At 55.4% G+C, this 18,623-nt stretch overlaps 7 protein-coding genes across 7 annotated transcripts; 2 read left to right on the forward strand and 5 right to left on the reverse strand.

Annotated features, from left to right (window-relative positions):
• Positions 1-71: 71 nt before the first annotated feature.
• Positions 72-2,876, forward strand: C8Q71DRAFT_522630 (TPR-like protein). Its single transcript, XM_047919113.1, has 9 exons — positions 72-598; positions 650-1,098; positions 1,147-1,306; positions 1,354-1,591; positions 1,642-1,845; positions 1,904-2,182; positions 2,235-2,354; positions 2,409-2,544; positions 2,598-2,876. Exons 1-9 carry the CDS (start codon positions 142-144, stop codon positions 2,817-2,819), a joined length of 2,265 nt encoding a protein of 754 aa, XP_047780228.1. The 5' UTR covers positions 72-141; the 3' UTR covers positions 2,820-2,876.
• A 56-nt stretch (positions 2,877-2,932) lies between these two features.
• On the reverse strand, positions 2,933-4,015 carry C8Q71DRAFT_856279 (uncharacterized protein; the record flags this gene model as incomplete). The annotated part of the gene is made up of 4 exons (XM_047927282.1): positions 2,933-3,376; positions 3,427-3,547; positions 3,604-3,676; positions 3,742-4,015. 4 exons carry the CDS (start codon positions 4,013-4,015, stop codon positions 2,933-2,935), a joined length of 912 nt encoding a protein of 303 aa, XP_047780229.1.
• Positions 4,016-4,124: 109 nt separating this feature from the next.
• Positions 4,125-6,149, forward strand: C8Q71DRAFT_522698 (uncharacterized protein). Its single transcript, XM_047919114.1, has 6 exons — positions 4,125-4,818; positions 4,870-5,115; positions 5,168-5,290; positions 5,345-5,560; positions 5,610-5,726; positions 5,787-6,149. The coding sequence occupies exons 1-6, from the start codon at positions 4,195-4,197 to the stop codon at positions 5,811-5,813; spliced, it is 1,353 nt and encodes a 450-aa protein (XP_047780230.1). The 5' UTR covers positions 4,125-4,194; the 3' UTR covers positions 5,814-6,149.
• A 199-nt stretch (positions 6,150-6,348) lies between these two features.
• On the reverse strand, positions 6,349-8,817 carry C8Q71DRAFT_750418 (uncharacterized protein). Its single transcript, XM_047923272.1, has 5 exons — positions 8,327-8,817; positions 8,214-8,273; positions 7,159-8,163; positions 6,782-7,111; positions 6,349-6,727 (listed from the first exon to the last, which is right to left on the reverse strand). Exons 1-5 carry the CDS (start codon positions 8,715-8,717, stop codon positions 6,633-6,635), a joined length of 1,881 nt encoding a protein of 626 aa, XP_047780231.1. The 5' UTR covers positions 8,718-8,817; the 3' UTR covers positions 6,349-6,632.
• Positions 8,818-8,928: 111 nt separating this feature from the next.
• Positions 8,929-11,426, reverse strand: C8Q71DRAFT_750419 (uncharacterized protein). The gene is made up of 5 exons (XM_047923273.1): positions 10,740-11,426; positions 10,631-10,687; positions 9,578-10,582; positions 9,206-9,529; positions 8,929-9,150 (listed from the first exon to the last, which is right to left on the reverse strand). Exons 1-5 carry the CDS (start codon positions 11,131-11,133, stop codon positions 9,062-9,064), a joined length of 1,869 nt encoding a protein of 622 aa, XP_047780232.1. The 5' UTR covers positions 11,134-11,426; the 3' UTR covers positions 8,929-9,061.
• A 947-nt stretch (positions 11,427-12,373) lies between these two features.
• On the reverse strand, positions 12,374-14,885 carry C8Q71DRAFT_522755 (phosphate transporter). Its single transcript, XM_047919116.1, has 10 exons — positions 14,649-14,885; positions 14,531-14,584; positions 14,417-14,475; positions 14,205-14,351; positions 14,029-14,135; positions 13,844-13,967; positions 13,404-13,786; positions 13,095-13,350; positions 12,765-13,032; positions 12,374-12,700 (listed from the first exon to the last, which is right to left on the reverse strand). The coding sequence occupies exons 1-10, from the start codon at positions 14,798-14,800 to the stop codon at positions 12,538-12,540; spliced, it is 1,713 nt and encodes a 570-aa protein (XP_047780233.1). The 5' UTR covers positions 14,801-14,885; the 3' UTR covers positions 12,374-12,537.
• C8Q71DRAFT_522745 (uncharacterized protein) lies at positions 14,698-15,909 on the reverse strand. Its single transcript, XM_047919115.1, has 3 exons — positions 15,843-15,909; positions 15,288-15,791; positions 14,698-15,232 (listed from the first exon to the last, which is right to left on the reverse strand). The coding sequence occupies exons 2-3, from the start codon at positions 15,699-15,701 to the stop codon at positions 14,972-14,974; spliced, it is 675 nt and encodes a 224-aa protein (XP_047780234.1). The 5' UTR covers positions 15,702-15,791; positions 15,843-15,909; the 3' UTR covers positions 14,698-14,971.
• Between the last annotated feature and the right edge of the window lie 2,714 nt (positions 15,910-18,623).

Below are 18,623 nucleotides of genomic sequence, written 5' to 3' on the forward strand. Positions count from 1 at the left end.
CAAATCGGGAGCATTGTTTGGCAAGAGCTTCGGATCCTAACAAACGCCGCCACGTGAGACTCAACGTCGCCCTTCACGCGTCCTTCACGCGCCTGCCACTCGACCGCCACCACCATCACCCTCGCTGTGCTCGTCGCCATAATGGGCTCAACGCCACCTCCGGCTGGTGGTTTTGCTGCTTCCTCGCTGCCTAGGTTCAGCTCGCCCTCGGGTTCGCGTCCACCGAGACATTCTCTGAACTCGTCTTTCTCTTTCGGGCCACAGTCGCTCGTGAACTCATTCGCGGAAGCAAACAATAGCATCGCTTCCAACCCACATTCATTTGCGCTTGATCCCAACCGCTCGATTCTTCAGGCTTCCCCTTTGTACGCTTCGCCCCATGTCGCGCGGAAGGCGAAGTTCAGCACCTCCAGACACCCGCTTGCCAATGACACCACGGATGTGTTCCAAGACGACGAAGACATGAATGCGGAGGACGCAGAGGGGGAGCCGGAGGCTGGGATTGTAGACCGTATGCGACTGTGGAGACACGACGCGCTCATGCAGCACCTGTATGAGACCGCGGCATTCTGGGGAGACAAGATTGTTGATTGGACAAGTGCGTCGTTGACGCGTCCTCTTCCTTCATTTTCATGACGAGCCCATCCAGATGATCCGAATGACGCGTTCTGGCTTGCGCAGACGTACTTCCTCACGCACCAGTACTCACGAGCCGAACGTCTTCTGACGCGTCCCTTCCCCACCGGTCCACCCCAGCGTACATATCAGCCACCTGGTATGAATGGCCATGCACAGGCCGGACCCATCAACTCCAAAGGAAAGCAGAAGGAGGTTCCTTTCCCTGTGCCACCCGCGAATGCGCCCATCATGGAACGCCTGCCAATCGGACCCAGCGAGTTGATTGACGTCGCTGCTCGTTATCAAGATGGCGTGTCGAGATTGGTGGACATGAGCGTCGCGTGCCGCTATTTGTGCGCACAATGTCAAGTGAGGCAGGGGAAGTGGAACGAGGCGACTGAGATTCTGGGCGAGGCCAATCCATTCCGGGAGTCTGGGAGGAGTGGGCCTGATGTACCGAACATGGACGGTGGAATCAAAGTATGTATCTCAGTTGCGCTGGAAGGGTCAAGTTGACGTTGCTCACAGATCGAAGCCTCTATGTGTCACCTTCGTGGCCTGCTCATGCTGAAGCTCAATCGGGGAGACCAAGCAAAGGCATGCTTCATGGAGGCTCTTGCGTTGGACGTCAAGTGTTTCGAGGCGTTCCAACAGCTTATCGACGGGCAAATGATGTCTCCAGACGAAGGTATATTGGCCTTCTCATACGGCGGGCATATACTGACAGAAAACAAGAGTGGGAGTTCGTCCAAGGCCTTGCATACAAAGACCAAACGCCAGAAGACGCCGATTTCATGCGTCTCATGTACACCTCTCGACTGCGCAAGTTGAAACACGCGGAAGAACATGCCTTAGCAAGGACACGTCTCGTAGACGAGTATGGTCTCGGCGACAACCCTGACGTCTTGTATAGCTTTGCCGATGCGCTCTACACGCAGTTCAGATTCGCTGACTGCTTCACCGTTACTTCGAGGTACGTGCTGCCTGATAGCCATCATGTTTTGGGTCTGAACATCGTCTCAGGATATTGGGTCTCGTCACAGTGCACGTGCCCACCATGCCATTGCACCTCGCATGCATGCATCATCTCTCTCATCTCAACTCAAAACTTTTCATTCTCGCGCACGAGCTCGTCGATCAAGAACCGGAGTCCCCGATTAGCTGGTACGCAGTGGGTGTATGGTATCTGTCGTCGGGCAAGTGGTCCGAGGCACGCACATACTTCAGGTATGCACGTTCTCATTCAGGGCGGAGCGCTGGCTTAGATGTAGTGTTCACACCAAAGCAAGACGTCGCTCATGGACCCGCGATTTGCACCGGCGTGGATTGCGTTCGCACATACGTTCGCACATGAAGGCGAGCATGACCACGCGATAACAGCATACTCGACATGTACCCGCCTGTTCACCGGCTCGCACCTTCCACTGATGTTCGTCGGAATGGAGCACATCAGCCTCTCCAATATTCAGATGGCCAATGAATCGTTCACTGCTGCAAACCTCATTTGCGACGCTGACCCGCTACTTGCTAATGAGCGTGGCGTGCTTGCGTTCCACCGGGGAGAGTGAGTATCCGCTTCATGTCGCCAGCATTCATTGTTTGATCTGAATGACCAGCTTTGAGTTTGCTGTGACGCTCTTCTTGGGGGCACTCGAGCTAGCACAAATCGTGCAGACCTCACAACGGGCGTGGATAAACACGTACCTGAACTTGGGCACGGCATATCGCAAGCTCGGGTAGGTATATCTTTCCCGCGCTGCAAACGTCGCTCATCGAGTGAATGCTTCCAGGCGTCTAGCAGAGGCCAAAGCAGCATACCAGGAAGTGGTGAAGATGGATCCACGTAATCAGACGGCGATGGGTTTCCTCGGCGTGACGTACCACTTACTTGGTGACATCGACGGCGCCATCGTCAAGTACCACGAGGTAAGAATTGCATCATCATATGCTAGTGGGGCGATGCTCATGGTATCTACCAGACGTTAAGCATCGATCCCATTAATGGCCCAGTGCTAGAGCTACTTGAACTTGCCCTCGAGGCTAGCTCAGAGGCAGGTCCATTCGGTGGCAAGGGCGTGCCTGGCGGCGAGGAGCAATGGGCACAGAAGATGCGGGAACATAGGGATCGGGATAAGGGCAAACAGATCGCTACGAGAGACTACCCACATCAACAGGACGCTGACGAGATGAGTGTAGAATGAGACCCGGACGAGTGATCGGCCTGTATCGATAGATACCCAGGGAACTGTATTTTATAGCATCGTAGCAGAGCTGCATATCCTCTAGAAGTCCGTGCATGACAGGATGCAGCAGGTCATCGCCATTCTGTCGCGTGTACCCCCTTCCGCATCGTATCGCGCTGATACTTGTATCGCGACTGATCATTCTCGTATACAGGCCAGCTGCCTTCATAACCCACCGAGTAGCCAGCGGCTTTGACACCCCATTCTCGTAATGGTCGCCAGAACGTTGCTGGAGGCCGTGGAGGTGTTGTGTGCGCTTTCGCTCGCGCTCGTCGGATGTTCCTCGAGCTCTTCGACTTGCTATCCTCTGGCACAGCAGTTACTGCTACCACTGGGACATGTATGTTGGGCCGTAGGGTATGCGGTGATGGTCGGATCTCCAGGGATGGTTTAGAATTAACGATCTTCGGCCGTTGTGGCGTAGGTTTGCTCTGTTCCACGACTATTACCGGCGACGAAGGCGAAGGGAGCTCGCATGTAACGTGGATCGCGCCTCTGCCGTTTGTCCGATGAGACTGGCGGGAGAGTGAGCACGTTTCGATACGCCCAATTGAAAATCACATACGTCGTCGAGCTTTCGTGATTGCATAGACATTATTTGGCCGAGATCTATTGCAGCTTCCTGGGCTCGAGCTCTGCGGCATTCTGCCTCTTCGTTGTTGTCTTCACACGACGGCTCCTTAACACTAACGGACCTTCAGTAAGCCGTTTAAGACATCAAGCGATATGAGCACGAACTCACACAATCACTGGAGGGCCCGCAGGCCTGAGTTCAATCTCTTTTGGAGGCAGAGTACGTGATACGAGGCGGAACGCTACGAACGTCACACTTGTCAGTGCGTCTGGACTCTGGACAGTGGAACGAATGCCTCGTGCGTACGTATGGAGGCCATGGACTCAGCACTCCCTTCCTGACAGTTTTTCGTACTATCCTTTTCTATCTTCCTGCGTTTTTTCCTGGACTTTTCTTCGACGCTTCCGGGGACATCAAGCTCACCCAGCGAGCGTTTCACAAGTCGGTCCAGTTCGCTCAACAGTCCGTCGTCGCGGAGAGCTTCACCGGTAGACTCTGTGTCGTCCTCTGTTATAGTATTGCGTGAGACAATTTCAATTTTCGCATCGAGGGCATGAGGGTTGGCGAAACGCGCGAACATGGCGGAGGCATTCAGTAGAGACGAAGATACCAAAAGAGGCGAAGCGGTTGTTTGATTCAGAGGCTCTTGGTAAACAAACCCACGTGCCTGCTATAGATCGCATCGGGACAAATAATCTCGACCATTCGCGCCCGCCGCCCGCTGCCTCCTTGTCGTCTTCCGCTGCTGCATATCCCGTCATGGCTCCGAGCTCGCTAGACAAACTGAAGAAGCAAAAGTCCAAAGACTCTATGTCCGCCAAGCTAGCAGAGCCTATGCCGACGTCTCCCGGCGCGGAGCCATCCAACGCAGACTCGAAGAAGAGGAAGAGGAGGTCGCAGGCAGGAGCAGACGCTACTCCAAGGGCATCTAACGACGCGCAACCTGTGGAGAGCGAGTCTGCTTCGAGAAAGTCGAGGAAGACGAAGAAAGAGGCTGCTACGCCGACAGAGTCGGTCCAGGCGCATACCGCAGAAAAGGCGGCTGCGAAGAAGAGCAAGGACAAGCAACAGAAAGAGCATAAAGAGGTAGTCGACTTTGCACCGGTGAAGGGGAAGGGAAAGGGGAAGAAAACAGATGCTGTTGACCAGAGCGCTGCTGCCGAAGAGCAGGCGAAGGATGTGGAGATGATCGCGGGGGCGGAAAAGAAGGCGAAGTCGAAAAAAGGGCGGAAGTCCGCAAAGGAGGCTGAGCACCCTGCGCAGGGTGCCCTCATTGAAGCGACGGGAAAGCAGGAAGGTGTGGAGGCTACAGAGGCTGCCACCGCGAAGGACGAACAGCCTAAGCCATCGAAGAAGGCACACAAGGAGTCCTCAGCTACTTCCGTAGGCATCTCTCATCCAATCTTGTCGTCGAAGTCGAAAGACAAGAAGAAGCACAAGGCGCCCTCCCCCGAGCCTGAGCCGTCCGCGTCTGACGACGACGAGGCGCCATTAGTGGAGAAGGATGCAGAGGTCGACGGCGAGGCGGACCATCTCTACGGTTTCTCTACAGATGATGATGACTCATCGGACGAAGAGATGGGCGAGGAGTGGGGCGGTATTGACGTCTCAAAACTACCGACTGTTGCGAAGGATGACGCGGTGGTGAAGAAAAAGTTGGAAAAGGCGAAGAGGCATCCGGTACGCATCGCAAGTCGTTCTCGAGCCTCACTCAGTATTGACGTTTTGACAGACAGAGGATCGCGGTGTCATCTACCTTGGCCGGATACCTCACGGTTTCTATGAGGACCAGATGCGCCAGTACTTATCTCAGTTCGGGCCGGTAACTCGGTTGCGCCTATCGCGCAACAAGAAGGCTAGTCACTCCGCATCCTGTGCATCTCCAAAGCTAACTATCACACTCTTGCAGACCGGTCGCTCAAAGCACTACGCCTTCATCGAGTTCGACTCCTCTTCCGTCGCCCAGATCGTCGCGGAGACGATGGACAACTACTTGCTCATGGGGCACATCCTGACATGCAAGATCATCCCTAAAGACGAAGTTCATCCCGAGCTCTGGATCGGCGCAAATAGGAAGTGGCGCGTTGTCCCGAGGAGTCGGATCGCGCGTGTGCAGCACAACAAGGTACCTCAGCCACTATCAGTCGACGAGCAACACACTGACTTCATGCTAGCCACGTACACCGGAGGAGCAAGAACGAGCGGAGAAGCGTCTGTTGAAGCGCCAGGCGCAGCGGAAACGGAAGTTAGAGGAGGCAGGCATCAACTACGACTTCAGTGCCGTAGCATATGTGCGTCGTCTCTTCACGTTGCCCATCCTCGTTGCTGAGCGTCATTGTTGTCTGCTCCAGAAAAAGTCTAAGCCTGTAGAGGCATAAGACCCGGCCGGATGGCCCGTGTTCCATTTTCCGCTACGTCTTTGCGGTTTTGCATCGGGGATATTTACCGTATTTACGGTTGTATGCAAGCACGCCTGGGCCTTTGGTGCCAGTACTGGGACAGGGTGCTATGACATGTCTGCACCTATGCAATGCGCGCTCTCACCATTAGGCCCTGGTGGTCAAGTAAGTTCCTGGCTGTCGCTTCCATTTCCGCGTGCCACGATTGTCGCGGTGCATCACATAACCCGACAGCCAGACACTCCGTCTTCCCAGTTCAACATAGAGTGTGTCAGCTTGCAAACCGTGCTACTACTGAGTCGTCCTTGTATAGCGGGAACTGTATAGCCAACATAGAGGTTCTAAATATCCTCGCCCGCAGGTCTGGAGACAGCATCCTCAGTTCGCGTTAGTCAGCCTTAGCAATCAAGCATTGGGCTGAAGTTCCGAAGCCGTCAATGGAGGGTTCTAGACTCACTGAAGTAGACTTTGACGCAGGTATCGAATACTAAGTAAACCTTTAGTGGGAACTTCGCCGACTGACACTTGAACGAGAGCGTCCGACCAGAACTTCACGCATCCCTATTGTCCTCAGACAGGAGAAGGCAGAGTTTGCGGCAGCAAAGTCATGCTATATGTTACATGTACAATATTCGTGCTATACTACACTGCTATGATACATCGTGTACAAGGGGAAGACGAGCTTCTACAGATACCGCGGCAACAATACAGTAGTGATTCGTAAGGCGCGAAGGCGCGAGGTCGAGCAATAGAATCTGATAGAGATAAACATTGGTGAAGGATGAGACTGTCAAAGCATCAGAACAGGGAGCCATAATCATCGCGCCCTGGTCGACCATCCCCGTACTCCGGCAACACATCGAGTTTGGGCTGCTCTTTGAACGCATACCTCACTGCAAAGACTGATCAACCCATGCCACCCGACGCACCACGAAAAGTGAACTCACACATGGCGTGCATCCCCGCATCATAAACATAACCAAATGCATTCTCGACGTGGATCGCACGGTCGGGCCAGAACACCTTGCGGCCGGGGCGACGCGTCTTGGGCGGCAAGATGTCCGCAACCTCGGGCATATGCAACTCGCTGTAGCTCGAATAACCACCCTTCCAGTCGAGATACGGACTTGCGGTGGCGGCGTAGAGCGTTGACTGCGCGGATGACCAGGCGAGTCCCCCGACGGTAGTGTTCCCGGTGCTGAGCTCGTATACGCACTTCTTTGCGCGGACGTCCCAGCATTTGATGCCTGCTGATCTGTTGCCGCCCGAGAACATGACTATAGGAGGTCAGACTGGGAACAGGTGGTGAGTGCGATGCACTTACTCGGTATACCATCGATATGCACGAGAACCGCGGCCATGAGTGCCGACTCGCGCTTCTCGACGTCGAACGTCAGGACAGGCAGTGGCCTCCGGCGGTCATACAACCTCGCATAGCCATCCCCAGCAGCCGTCAAGAAGGCGTTCGCATCGCCCTCACTGGTGGAGAAGTCGGCGATTGTTCCAGCATGGCCAAGATAGCGCGCCGCCACGGCACCGCCATGCTCGAGGTCGAGCGCAACGCAACCGTATCCTTTGCTGGGGTCCTCGCCCGCGAGGACATGCCCACTAGGCTTGTGTAGGTATAACGTGCGCGGGTGGAAGCGCAAGGGCACGGTCGTGCTCGGCAGGCTCCCCGTGCTGTATTCCTCTTGGTCGTCGTTGCGGTCGCGCATACAGTTTGCCCAGCTATACCTGCCTAGACCGATCCGCGAGTAGTTTGGACCAGAACCGTGTGTCGGTAATTCGTCGAGTGTCCAAGATAGGGCAGACCCGTCGTCGGCGCGGAGTAAGCGGCCACCAGGTAGTACTATGAGCGGACCTCGATGCGTCTTCATACAGTTCATGCTGTGCACCGGGCGGCTCGACTTGTCTGCCCACGAGAAGGATTTGATGCGGTCGCGGTCTGCGACAAACATGAGTTCGCGCTCGTCGTCAAGCACGATGTTGATGCCCGGCTCAATGAGTGGTGGGATGAGAGCCTCCTGTTTGAAATTCGCATCCGCATTCGGGAGCCAATATTGCAGCAACGGATCGCGCTGTTTGTACCCAGCATTCGAGATCACTGCAAGACAGCCGCCGCTGTCCGAGAGTGCCATCCGGCAGGGCTCCAAGATGAAGTCGTCATAGACTTCACAGCGCGCCTGGAGGACTGCAGTTGCTAGGGGATGGGTCGACGAGGAAGGGAACTCTAGCCTAGAGCGAAAGCGCGAGAGACGCGTGGATGCCGGATGGGGCTGCTGTTCTTTCTTCCATGGCAGAATGGTACGTACAGCCTGACTCGTTGGAGCTGCGAGGAGGATTGAGCATCTCAGTAGTATACAGCATATATGCACTTACATTCCGGCCTGCCCACAAGGCCCCCAAAGAAGTTTGCCATAGCGTTAGCCATCGCATCTCCTGGGTTGGCCAGTCAAGACCAATCTCGTCGAAGAGGTGTATGCCTGAATTACCGTTCGCGTGTCCCATGAACGCGTGCATCGAGTCCTTGACCAGCGTGCCCGGCCTATCTGCAAAGCTCTTCAGGGAAGTAGGGCGCCACCTATTGGAGATGGAGACTTGTATGACTTTGGTGTGTAGCTCCTGCACCCGCTCGAGAATGGTTGGCGTGTCCGGATGTCCTGTCACCTGGGCTTTGTTCGCGACCATGCATGCACGTTGGAGAGTCTCCCAGGGTACAAGCTCCTCGTCTTCGTCCTCTTCTGAGTCATAGTCCGAGTCATCAATGTCGCGTTTTGGTCTATCCTTATGTGCGTAGAACCGTCTTTGCAGTTGAGCTAGCCTCCCCTGCCAATCCCATTCAGACCTCGGGATAGAGCCGGTCGTTGTTGGAGCTGTAGCCATCCTCCGGCGTGTTTACCTAGTGGTTGAGATATCTCGGTAGGTACTTGGACAAGTCAGTAAGATCCAGAGCACTGTTGGGCACGAGTCCGAGGTGAAGAAGTGACGGCGACGTCCCTGAGACGCGGGCGCTTCGCAACCATGCATTGGTCCCGATTTGGCAGGTCTCGTAGATCAAGCCACAGGCGTAGCACTGACTCACATTCGTTGGAGATTGTTTTTATGACGTATTTCTTTGTGGGTGAGATACAACGGTTTTACTGTCTGCGTGGTGTGAACGATACAGATGACAAAGGTGCAAGACCGAGCGATGAACAATGGCACAGGGTGATCAAGGAGTGAAGTGATCAGAACCAGTCGTCCTCGCTCAGTGGTCTGGCGTCACCGTAAATGGGCAGAATGTCGGGTTCGGGCTGCTCCTTGAACGAATACCTCACTGCGCATAACAATTAGCTTTTTCTGCTCGAGACAAATAGGAACGTGATACTAACGCATGACGTGTGTCCCCGCATCGTACACATACCCAAACGCATTCTCGACATGGATCGCGCGGTCGGGCCAGTACAGGTTGTTGTGCATCTTTTTGGGCGGCAATATATCCGTCCCGCTGGGCACCTTGCAGTCGCGGTAGCTGAAGTGATTACCGATCCAGTCCTGATACGAAGTGGATGTGGCGGCGTAAAGCGTCGACTGTGCAGACGACCAGGCGAGGCCCTCGACAGAGGTGTTTCCTGTACTGAGCTCGTAGATACACTTCTTGGCGCGGATGTCCCAGCACTTGATCCCCTCCGTTTTGCGGCCGCCGGAGAACATGACTATGGTATGTCAGTGTTGAGTTTGATGGTAGGTAGAGAGGCGCTTACTTGGGAGCCCGTCGACGTGCACTAGCATCGCAGCGAAGAGTGGCCCCTCGCGCTTCTCGACGTCAAAAGTTAGGACAGGGAGTGGCTGCCGACGGTCGTAAAGTCTTGCATAACCATCCGCCGAAGCCGTCAGGAAGACATTTGCGTCGCCCTCGCTGGTCGAGAAGTCGGCAACCGTGGCGGCGTGGCCTAGATAGCGCCCCGCAACCGCACCACCATGATCCATGTCAAGCTCGACGCAGGCATGTCCCCTGTTGGGGTCCTCGCCTACAAGCAAGTGCCCACTGGGCTGGTGAAGGTGGAAGATCCGCGGGAAGAAGCCGCGATCCGCGAAGGTTATCCTCGTGCTTGGTCGGCTGCCTGTGCTGTGTTCCTCGTCCTCATCAGATGGAAGACTGCGCAGGCAGTTGTCCCAGCGATAGACCCCTGCGCCAATACGCCGGTAGTCAGGCCCATGTGTCTCGAGCTCGTCGAGGGTCCAGCACAGCGCGGATCCCTCGCCGCCTCGAATCAACCGGCCGTTGGGCAAGAGTGCGAGAGGGCCACGGTGCGACCTGAAGGAGTTAAGCGTATGCACCGGATCACCCGATTTGTCCGCCCATGAGAAGGACTTGACGCGGTCGATGTCTTCGACGAACATCAACTTGCGCGTGTCGTCGAGTACGATGTTCAAGCCCGGCTCAATGAGCGGCGGCTCGACGGAGTTCTGCTCAGGGTTCGGACCCTCATTCGGGAGCCAGTACAGCAGCATTGGGTCGCGCGACTTGTACCCCGCGTGCGCGGCCACCGCGAGACACTCACCGCTGTCCGACAGCGCCATCCGGATGGGCTGACAAATGGCAGCGTCATAAACTTCGCAGCGGGCCTGGAGGACAGCGGTAGCGAGAGGGCGCTCTGTATAGGAAGGAAGCTCCACGCCAGTGCGGAAACGCGAGAGTCGTGTGGATCCCGGGTGAGGCTGTTGCTGTTTTGTCCAAGGGAGAATGGTACGCCCGGACGGTGGAGCTGACAGGATACGTGAGCACAGGCGTAACGGAACAAACTCGCACTCACATGCCGGTAATCCAAAAAAGCTCATAAAATTCGACATCGCGTCCGCAAGCCTGTCCCCTGCACAAAAAAGGGAAATTTAGAAATTCTGTCGAGGGAGTGAACAACTTGCCACTAGGATGTCCCATGAAAGAGTGCATGGAATCCTCAACCAGCGTGTCTGGCCTGTCTGCAAAGCTCCTGAGCCCATTATACCCAAAATGCTTCTTGATGCTGAGCTCTACGACTTTGTTAATCAATGCCTGGACTTGCTGGACGATCTGCGGTGTATCCGAGTGCTTGGTCGCCTGGCCCATGTTCACGAGCTTGCATGCACTCCGCAGTATGTCCCAAAGCACGTCCTTCTCTTCCTCTTCCTCTTGCGAGTCATAGTCAGAGGCGTCGGGATCGGGTGCTGGTTTGTCCTTGTACGCATCGAAGCGTCTCTGAAGCTTGTCCAGCTTCCTGTTCCAATCCCATTCCGTCCGCTTCGTGGCTCCGGCGGATGTTGTAGGTGCTGTAGTCATATCTTCCTGTGTAATGCTAGCGAAGGACTACCCTGGCAGTAGCCTGGTAGACTCTGGCAGACAGCAAGGCAACTCTGAAAATAAAGAGACGGATAAGAGCCTTGCCGCGCCATATAATCGGCGCTTAAACACTGTGGAGAGATGGTATTGATTTGGCAATGATTGTCAATCAAGCAGGCGTGCGTGAGATGCAATCTGTGAGAAAACTCGAACTTATTGACCCGACATCAGAAGGTCGAAGTTTGGTGTGAATGCTGGAACATTTGCCAACTCTCAGGCCGTGACGAGTGACGAAGAGAAGGAACGACGCCGGATACGCAACCTCCTCCAGCACGCATGGCGCTTCCCACGTGTCAACGAAATCACGGACTCAGTAGCACGTTGCTACTGAACGCCTCTGAACCCACGGAACGGCTGGCGCTCATGATATCTGGTCTACTACTAGACTTTCCCAGGTCAACGCCCCCTCGCCCTTATGCTTTGAAACATTGACGGCCATTGGCCAGTCGTGAGGAGAGCAGCGAGCCGTGTCGAGCGTACCTCACGTGATGGGCAGCATGGTGCACAGAATTCAAAACTGCCTGGTGTGGCGCGGGCGTTCGACAACACACACAAGGAGTCGACTGGATCGACTTAAATTGCCCGGTAACTCCTATCATGCTCATTCGGTAATTTGTATATTGGCACTATGTTGATGTGAGCATGAGCGGTCTAGTTCGTGGGTTCGCGGGCATGAACCTATGGGATTTCCGCTATAATGGGGGCTGGTCATTTTTGCTTCTACTGTCGCTAACTTATGGTTGCGGCGTGCAGCCGGCACAATATGCCAAATATTATCCCAACAACATTTAGAATTGATAACGACAGTCTGTGTTGAATCTATACAAATTCCATATACAAGCACGTCTTACTCTACACAGATTTCAACAAGGATCGATGATGCCAAGGGCCCCAGGACTTTTGTACCAAACGCAAACAAAGCCGCTGTACAGAAAAACGAATGTCGAGGTAGTCTGAAGAAATCTGATCTTACCAGTACGCAAGGAAGCAACACAATGAGCGCGAAGACAGAATGAGCGTGCGCGGCAGATGAGCAAGGAGTCGGATAAGTTAGGTATACAAGCCTGAGCGCCATCAACACTTGAGTGAGGACGCCGAGGGGCTCCACAAATACGGCGAGCTCACGAACTGCTCGTGCTCTTGATGTACATGTGCGAAGACAGGTCTGTGAAGCGGGGCGACGGGGGTATCAATACATATATCTGGCGGATCCGCCTCAGGCTCAGGGTCGTGGGTGGGCTCGAATGGCTTCAGCTTGATCGTCGTCAGTGGGAAGTCGCTTGCGAATGTCTTGACACTGGAGCGGCGCCGGGGATCTGCAATCATTCCATTGCGCGCTCGGTATCAAGTGCGGATACGGAAGGGATAACTTGAAGACTTACCAAGAAACCGAAAGAACCGATCCTGCCGCTCGTTCGAGAGCGCCTCCAGGGTCTTCTGGTTCGTCTCCGGTATCATCAACGTCGAGATGATACCCGTCAGCATGAAGAACCCAAAGATCTGCAAGCTGCACCACAAATCACCGTCAGCACACCCAGTCATCACTTCACGGTCGAATATCGAACACGTACATATGATCCAGGAAAGCATTGGATCCAATCGGGCCCCCGATGTCCTTGAGCCATTGGAAGGCCACCTGCGCGAGGACGGCGCCGAACTTGCCGCTCGCCGCAGAGATGCCGTGCGCAGTCGAGCGGTAGCGCGTCGGGAACGCCTCACCGGGGACGATGAACGTCGTCGTGTTCGGCCCAAAGTTCTGGAAGAAGTTTGCAAGGCAGTAGAGGAAGACGAACACGGCGGTCCCGCGTGTCGTCGACGTGAGCTTGTGATACGCGAAGCCTACGAAGCATGGGAAGAACCGTTGGCATCAATGACCCAAACATGCGCTATAGGAGACATACCCATGACGACGAGGAGTACAGTCAGAGCGCAGAAGCCCATGAGCTGGATCGGCTTACGGCCCCAACGGTCGATGAAGAGAAAGGCGACCCAGTATCCCGGGACGAATCCCGCGAGGGAGAGGACGAGGTTGCCAAGGGAGACGTTGAAGAGGTTCTGATAAATCGCCTGCCCACCTGTGATGCCCTTGTCAGGCGAACCGAAGCCGATGGCCTGGAGGATGATAGACGAGTTCAGGCCGAGCCCGTAGAACGCAAACTGTGTCGACTTATCAACACAACACCGTTCACCGGAACGCAAAGGAGACTCACATCAAGCGCGAACCACGAATAACTCGTCCCGATCAGCACCTTCAAGTTCTCCCATCTCCCAAAGTACCTCCGAAAGTCCCCCTTCGTCGCCCTCTGCGCGCTCAGGCGCCGTGAGACGGCCTCGGGGTCGACTGTGTACCCCTCGTGCGTGAGGAACTCGTCGATATCGCGTGCGGCCTTGTCGACGTTGCGCTGGATGTCGAGCGTGAAGCGCGGCGTCTCCGGGATCGTGAGCCGGAAGTAGAGCGCGACGACCGCGGGCACGCAGCCGAACCCGACGATTATTCGCCAGATGCGGTCGATGTCCTCGAGCAGCGTGTTGCCGTTGGAGAGGAGGCTGGACTTGTAGGCGCGCACGACGACGCAGGAGGCAGCGGTTGCAGCTGTCAAGAGTGTAAGCTTCTGTGTGTGGTAAGGGCAATGCGGAGGTCGGTGCTCACCGAGCTGGCCCCATCCTTGGTTGGCAAAGACCGCTGTCATGACCCGACCACGGATGTGCGTGGACGAAAACTCGGACGAGATGACCGCACTCAAAGGATAGTCCCCTCCTATACCTATCCCCATCTGTGCATGGCCTCAGTCAGTATGAGACACCACATCGGATGTATCATAGAAGAGTACTCACGAAGGTGCGCCAGACAATCAATAACGCAATGAAGCTGACAGCCATGCTGGGAGCAGCAATGGTTTGACCGAACGTGCCGATAATGATGATCAACAGCTCCAACCCATCTGGTCGTCGGTACATTCATGGATTGTTCAGTATCAACGAGCACTGCACAACTGATAGTGAGTGCTCACATATCCGCTTGCGACCCATGACGTCCCCAAGCCATCCAAAGAGCAGCTGGCCGACGATGATACCTATGGGCGTGGCAATCTTCACGCCGAGTTGCTGCATCGCACTGAGCGACCGGCCAGCGACTCCGGGGATCGACGCGCTCTGATCTGTGGAGCCAAACGGTGACATGAGGAATTTGCGTCGTGACGGCACCAAGTAGCGAGGTACGTACCGTCGCCATACACGTATCCTAACATGATGGTGACGACATTGATGGCGAAGATGTCATACCTTGCGGCAGCGTGTCAGTTTCGAACAGTGAAGGAGGAAGGCAATGCAAACATACGCGTCGGTGAAAAACCCCGCACCAGAAACGAACGCGACCTTGATGTGGAACCATCTAGAAACAGCGAAGGGAGACTCGTCAAGTAGTAAAAGGAAAGAAGACGCACGGAAATACGTACGAGAACTTGGCATTATCGATTTCAGAGAGAATGGCGCGTCGCTCTTCGTTCAGACGGTGCACCGCGTTATCTCCGGGTCCACCTACGACATAGCTGTGTACATCGTAGTCGGACCGCCTATGGAAGACCGTAACCTTGGGTGATGTCGCCATATGGACAAGGGCGCGGGCCCTGGTGCCCAACTGACGAGTGGAGTCAAGTGCACCGGACGCGGAAGGCTCAGAAGGGCGGCGCAGGTACGGCGGAACGTGTCCCGTACTGCTTTATACCTCCAATAGTATGATTGGCGTGCATTCGGGGGCGCTCGCACCGGTTCCGGCCATTCAACACTGGGTGTCAAGCCGGAGGTCTTGCCACGGTCCCCTGCCCGAGCTGGAGATGATTCTGCACCGGTAGTGATGTCGACGGACTGAGAGAGGGGCAGGAAGAAATAAGAGAGCGTTGAGCCGCTCATCAGAGTTCAACGCTGGATGGCGGGCTGCCCAGACTCGCACACATTTCAGCAGGCACTGGCACACGATCGCATCGGACAGCGCCAGACCAGAACGTCGGAAGACTCGACACTGGCTGCGCGCGCCGACAACCTGGAAATTTGGATTGGACGCCACACGCAGAATGAGCGCATGATTGACCACTCACCTTCCCACCGCGATAGCGACCCGCGTCCGAGTCGTTTCTTCTGAGGGTCGGCGTACTCAGGCTGAGAGCCTGAGTACACCTCACACGGCAACACGAGCAACATCGGAGCACCGATGCGGTCTCGCACCGTGGAGATTGCGAGAGGAAGACTGCAGCCGTGCCTTGGCTGTTTGAAACGTTTGAACGATTGAACCTAGTGTGTCGACCCATCCACGAACGTGCGCCCGCCCCTGGGGCCTGTACGCCATAATGATAGACGCTCGAGAAGCCTCTCTGATCAGGGAGCGCCGGGCGCAAGATCTGAGTCGAGATCGGCTCGATCCATTCGGCCGCCACATTCGATTCATGCAGTGCACTGCTCATGAGGCAGGCTTGACAGCGCTTGACGGGCCACCGTCCGGCGGCGGCAAGCATGACAGATGTTGGATAAAGGCTTTAGGTGCACTTCGACCGGACATTAACGCAACATTAATGATACCTAAGTTTCAAGAATCGTCGTCCTCTCTAAAGAGTCGCGTTAGCTGCTGAGCAACTATTTAAATAAGAGAGACTCACATGTCAAGCGATCAAGAAGCTGAAGTCGAATTTGATATCATTCGGGCAACGCGAGCTAGAGCGTTTGCACCAGCCACGATCGAGTCGTAGTTTTCGGCGACGATCATTGTGGCACATCGGCATCCAACGGTCGAAATGGAAGCCAAATGCGGCCACCTTCCCCAAACAGAAGCCAAAGTTGCGGCAATACTATTGAGTTATGGCCCACCCTGCATCAGTTTCATATACGCAGGATCATACCGTGCGATACTCACGGTTTGCCGTAACGCAAAATCGGTGCCGGAGAGGCCATGATCCCTGCAATTCGACATATATGCTGGCAGACAAGCCTAGACATTCACTGGCAAAGGCAATGCAGCTTCAGGCTCCGAGCTCGTATATGACAGATGAACAGAAAGACTTACTGAGATCCGCCTACCAATCATTGCGTTCTGCGCGGTAGGCGAAGGAACGAACTCAAATGGTAGAGATGGGGCCTGGGTTCCTAGGGCAGCCATCCCTGAGATGCCCTGTTGTTGGGGCCTGCAGATGAGCTGGATGGGCGAGGCACCGTCAAAGCTAGCGACAGCACTCAAGGCGAACATACAAGGACGTACGGCAGCGGAGTTGCCAGTTCGATACATCACCAAGTACCTACGTTACGGACGCCGCAGGTAGAAGCGGCAGTACGCAGGTGGTGTGATGAAGAAGGCGACGGGACTCGAACACGGTTACTCTGTATCGCGCAGCAACCCTGGCTAATGAATAGCAGACGTTCATATGCATATTGAGCCTTCGGGACCGTTCAGGATTTGGATGGGGGACGTACAGATTGGACTATGCCCTGGTTAACTGATATCTTGACGGGTACATTGCGTGCTCGAGATGGCGGCGACAATCGATCGGTCTTGCCCCATGACGGTAAGCTCAAGGGCGAACATCGTCATTCATTACGGCTATTCACGCAACGCATGATCCAACAGCGGAGATGGATTGCTGACATGACTTATGGGTAATACCTAACCCACGTCATATCCTCACAGCGGACAGCGGAGACCTAAAAAGACACAGTCAGCGCACGTCACGGCCAGGATCATGGCTCACAAAATCATGCACACTTCCGGTCCCTGCACGAGTAACTTGAACACTGCTTCAACCTCCAAACGACAGAGCACAGCCCGAACCGGACATGAGCATAAGCAATACCCCCTCATCGCCCGCAACAACAACCGGTTCACCGACCTATCATCGCATCGACTCCACTCAGGCGAGACCAACCGACTCTCACCCCCATTCCTTAAGCTCGATCACCACGTCACGCCCCGTACCGCGAACCACGGGTAGCTTCAAAGCACGGGGATCAAGAAGCATCCTGGAGATCAGCGAACCGAAAACCGCGCCGTATAAGGTTCAAGCATGCAGAGGACGGTAGCTTAGTGCGCCGCGCGCCCGCTATCCGCGAACCACTGCAAACGCGTGACGGCCACTGAGCACAAGAAGGCCTCAACTTCCACGATCAGCGACAACCAGATGCGGGGCGAACGTGTGGTAGTGAGCGCCGGCGCCCACGTTGGGGGAAGCCGGATCTGTGGCTGGCGCAAGTTCGCGATGGATGTGGCCTTCGAGGATGGGAGGTGGTGCCGGTGTGTGCCGCAGGCCGCCGAGCTCGTAGTGAACATCTGTGATCCGACCGGAAGAATGACAGCAGTACGAGCAAGGGCGGGGTACTCACTAGTGCAAGCAGAGGACGGGTGTAGCGGGGGTGGACCGCAGGGCGGTCTGTGTGACAGTACCGGGGCAGAGTCATGGTCCGGTGTGTACTGTACTTCCTCCTACAGACAGACAGACAACTCGTCAATATGTCAACAGTCAGCAGAAGCCTGAAGACAAACCTTAGCGTGCAGCCGCCGCGGTCCGGCACAGAGAGCCAGAGCAGTGGGTCGATGTACCGGAGGCCGTGCGTCCCGACCAAATGGCAAGTTGCCAAAGGAGAAGAGTTGGCGGTCGTACTCGTTTCTTCACAGCATTGGTTCTGGCGTCAGACACGCATAAGGGCCTTGGATACCGCGTAGACAAACTCACCTATGTGTGCCCCGCGTCACCGTGCCACAGCATTGCCCAGTCGCTTAGTACAATTTGAGCAGTGCGCCATACGTTTGGACGAAAGTGGATGCGGACAGAGACGCGGTGGCCATGGCTGTACCTGCTGGGCTAGTCTGACTTGGTCCTTGGCGCATGAGTACGCATCCAGACCTTCCCCTTCGCAGTCGGAAAACCTGACGAGTGACCGAGACGTTGGATGCATGGTTCACGATGTGATGCATAAGATCAGCTCATACGCCAGCTGAATACGTAACAGAGCCGAGAGCTGACTCTCGAGGATTAGAATAGCACTGACATGCATGAAGCCCGCGCGCTTGCATGATGATGAGGTTCAGTCAGTCATCATAAGTACAAGACGGTCCTTGGGGCCTCGAGCGGTTCGAACACGCATACGGCACCGCACGGAACCTCGCAGCGCGCATATAATGAAATGCAGATCGAGTGCAAGGGTGGAGCGGCGATCGGTGGACATAGGCCCCTAGATCTGGGGGGTTGGGAGAAGATGCCTGGTGAGATTAGAGTTGTGTCGACGCGGTGCTTCTTCGCAGGAACAGGCTCTCAGTGCGCTGCATTGAGGACCTGGCAATGGCATGCCGCGGGTCCCAGGCGTGCCACGCCGACAAAGACCAAGGCCGAACGAGAAATCGCCGCAGCGGTGTGCCGCTGTCTGGTCGACTCCGCGACAGGAAAATAGCCCGG

This window comes from Rhodofomes roseus (genome assembly GCF_022264815.1).
Source record: "Rhodofomes roseus strain CIRM-BRFM 1785 chromosome Unknown C8Q71scaffold_7, whole genome shotgun sequence".
NCBI classification, from domain to species: Eukaryota; Fungi; Basidiomycota; class Agaricomycetes; order Polyporales; family Fomitopsidaceae; genus Rhodofomes; species Rhodofomes roseus.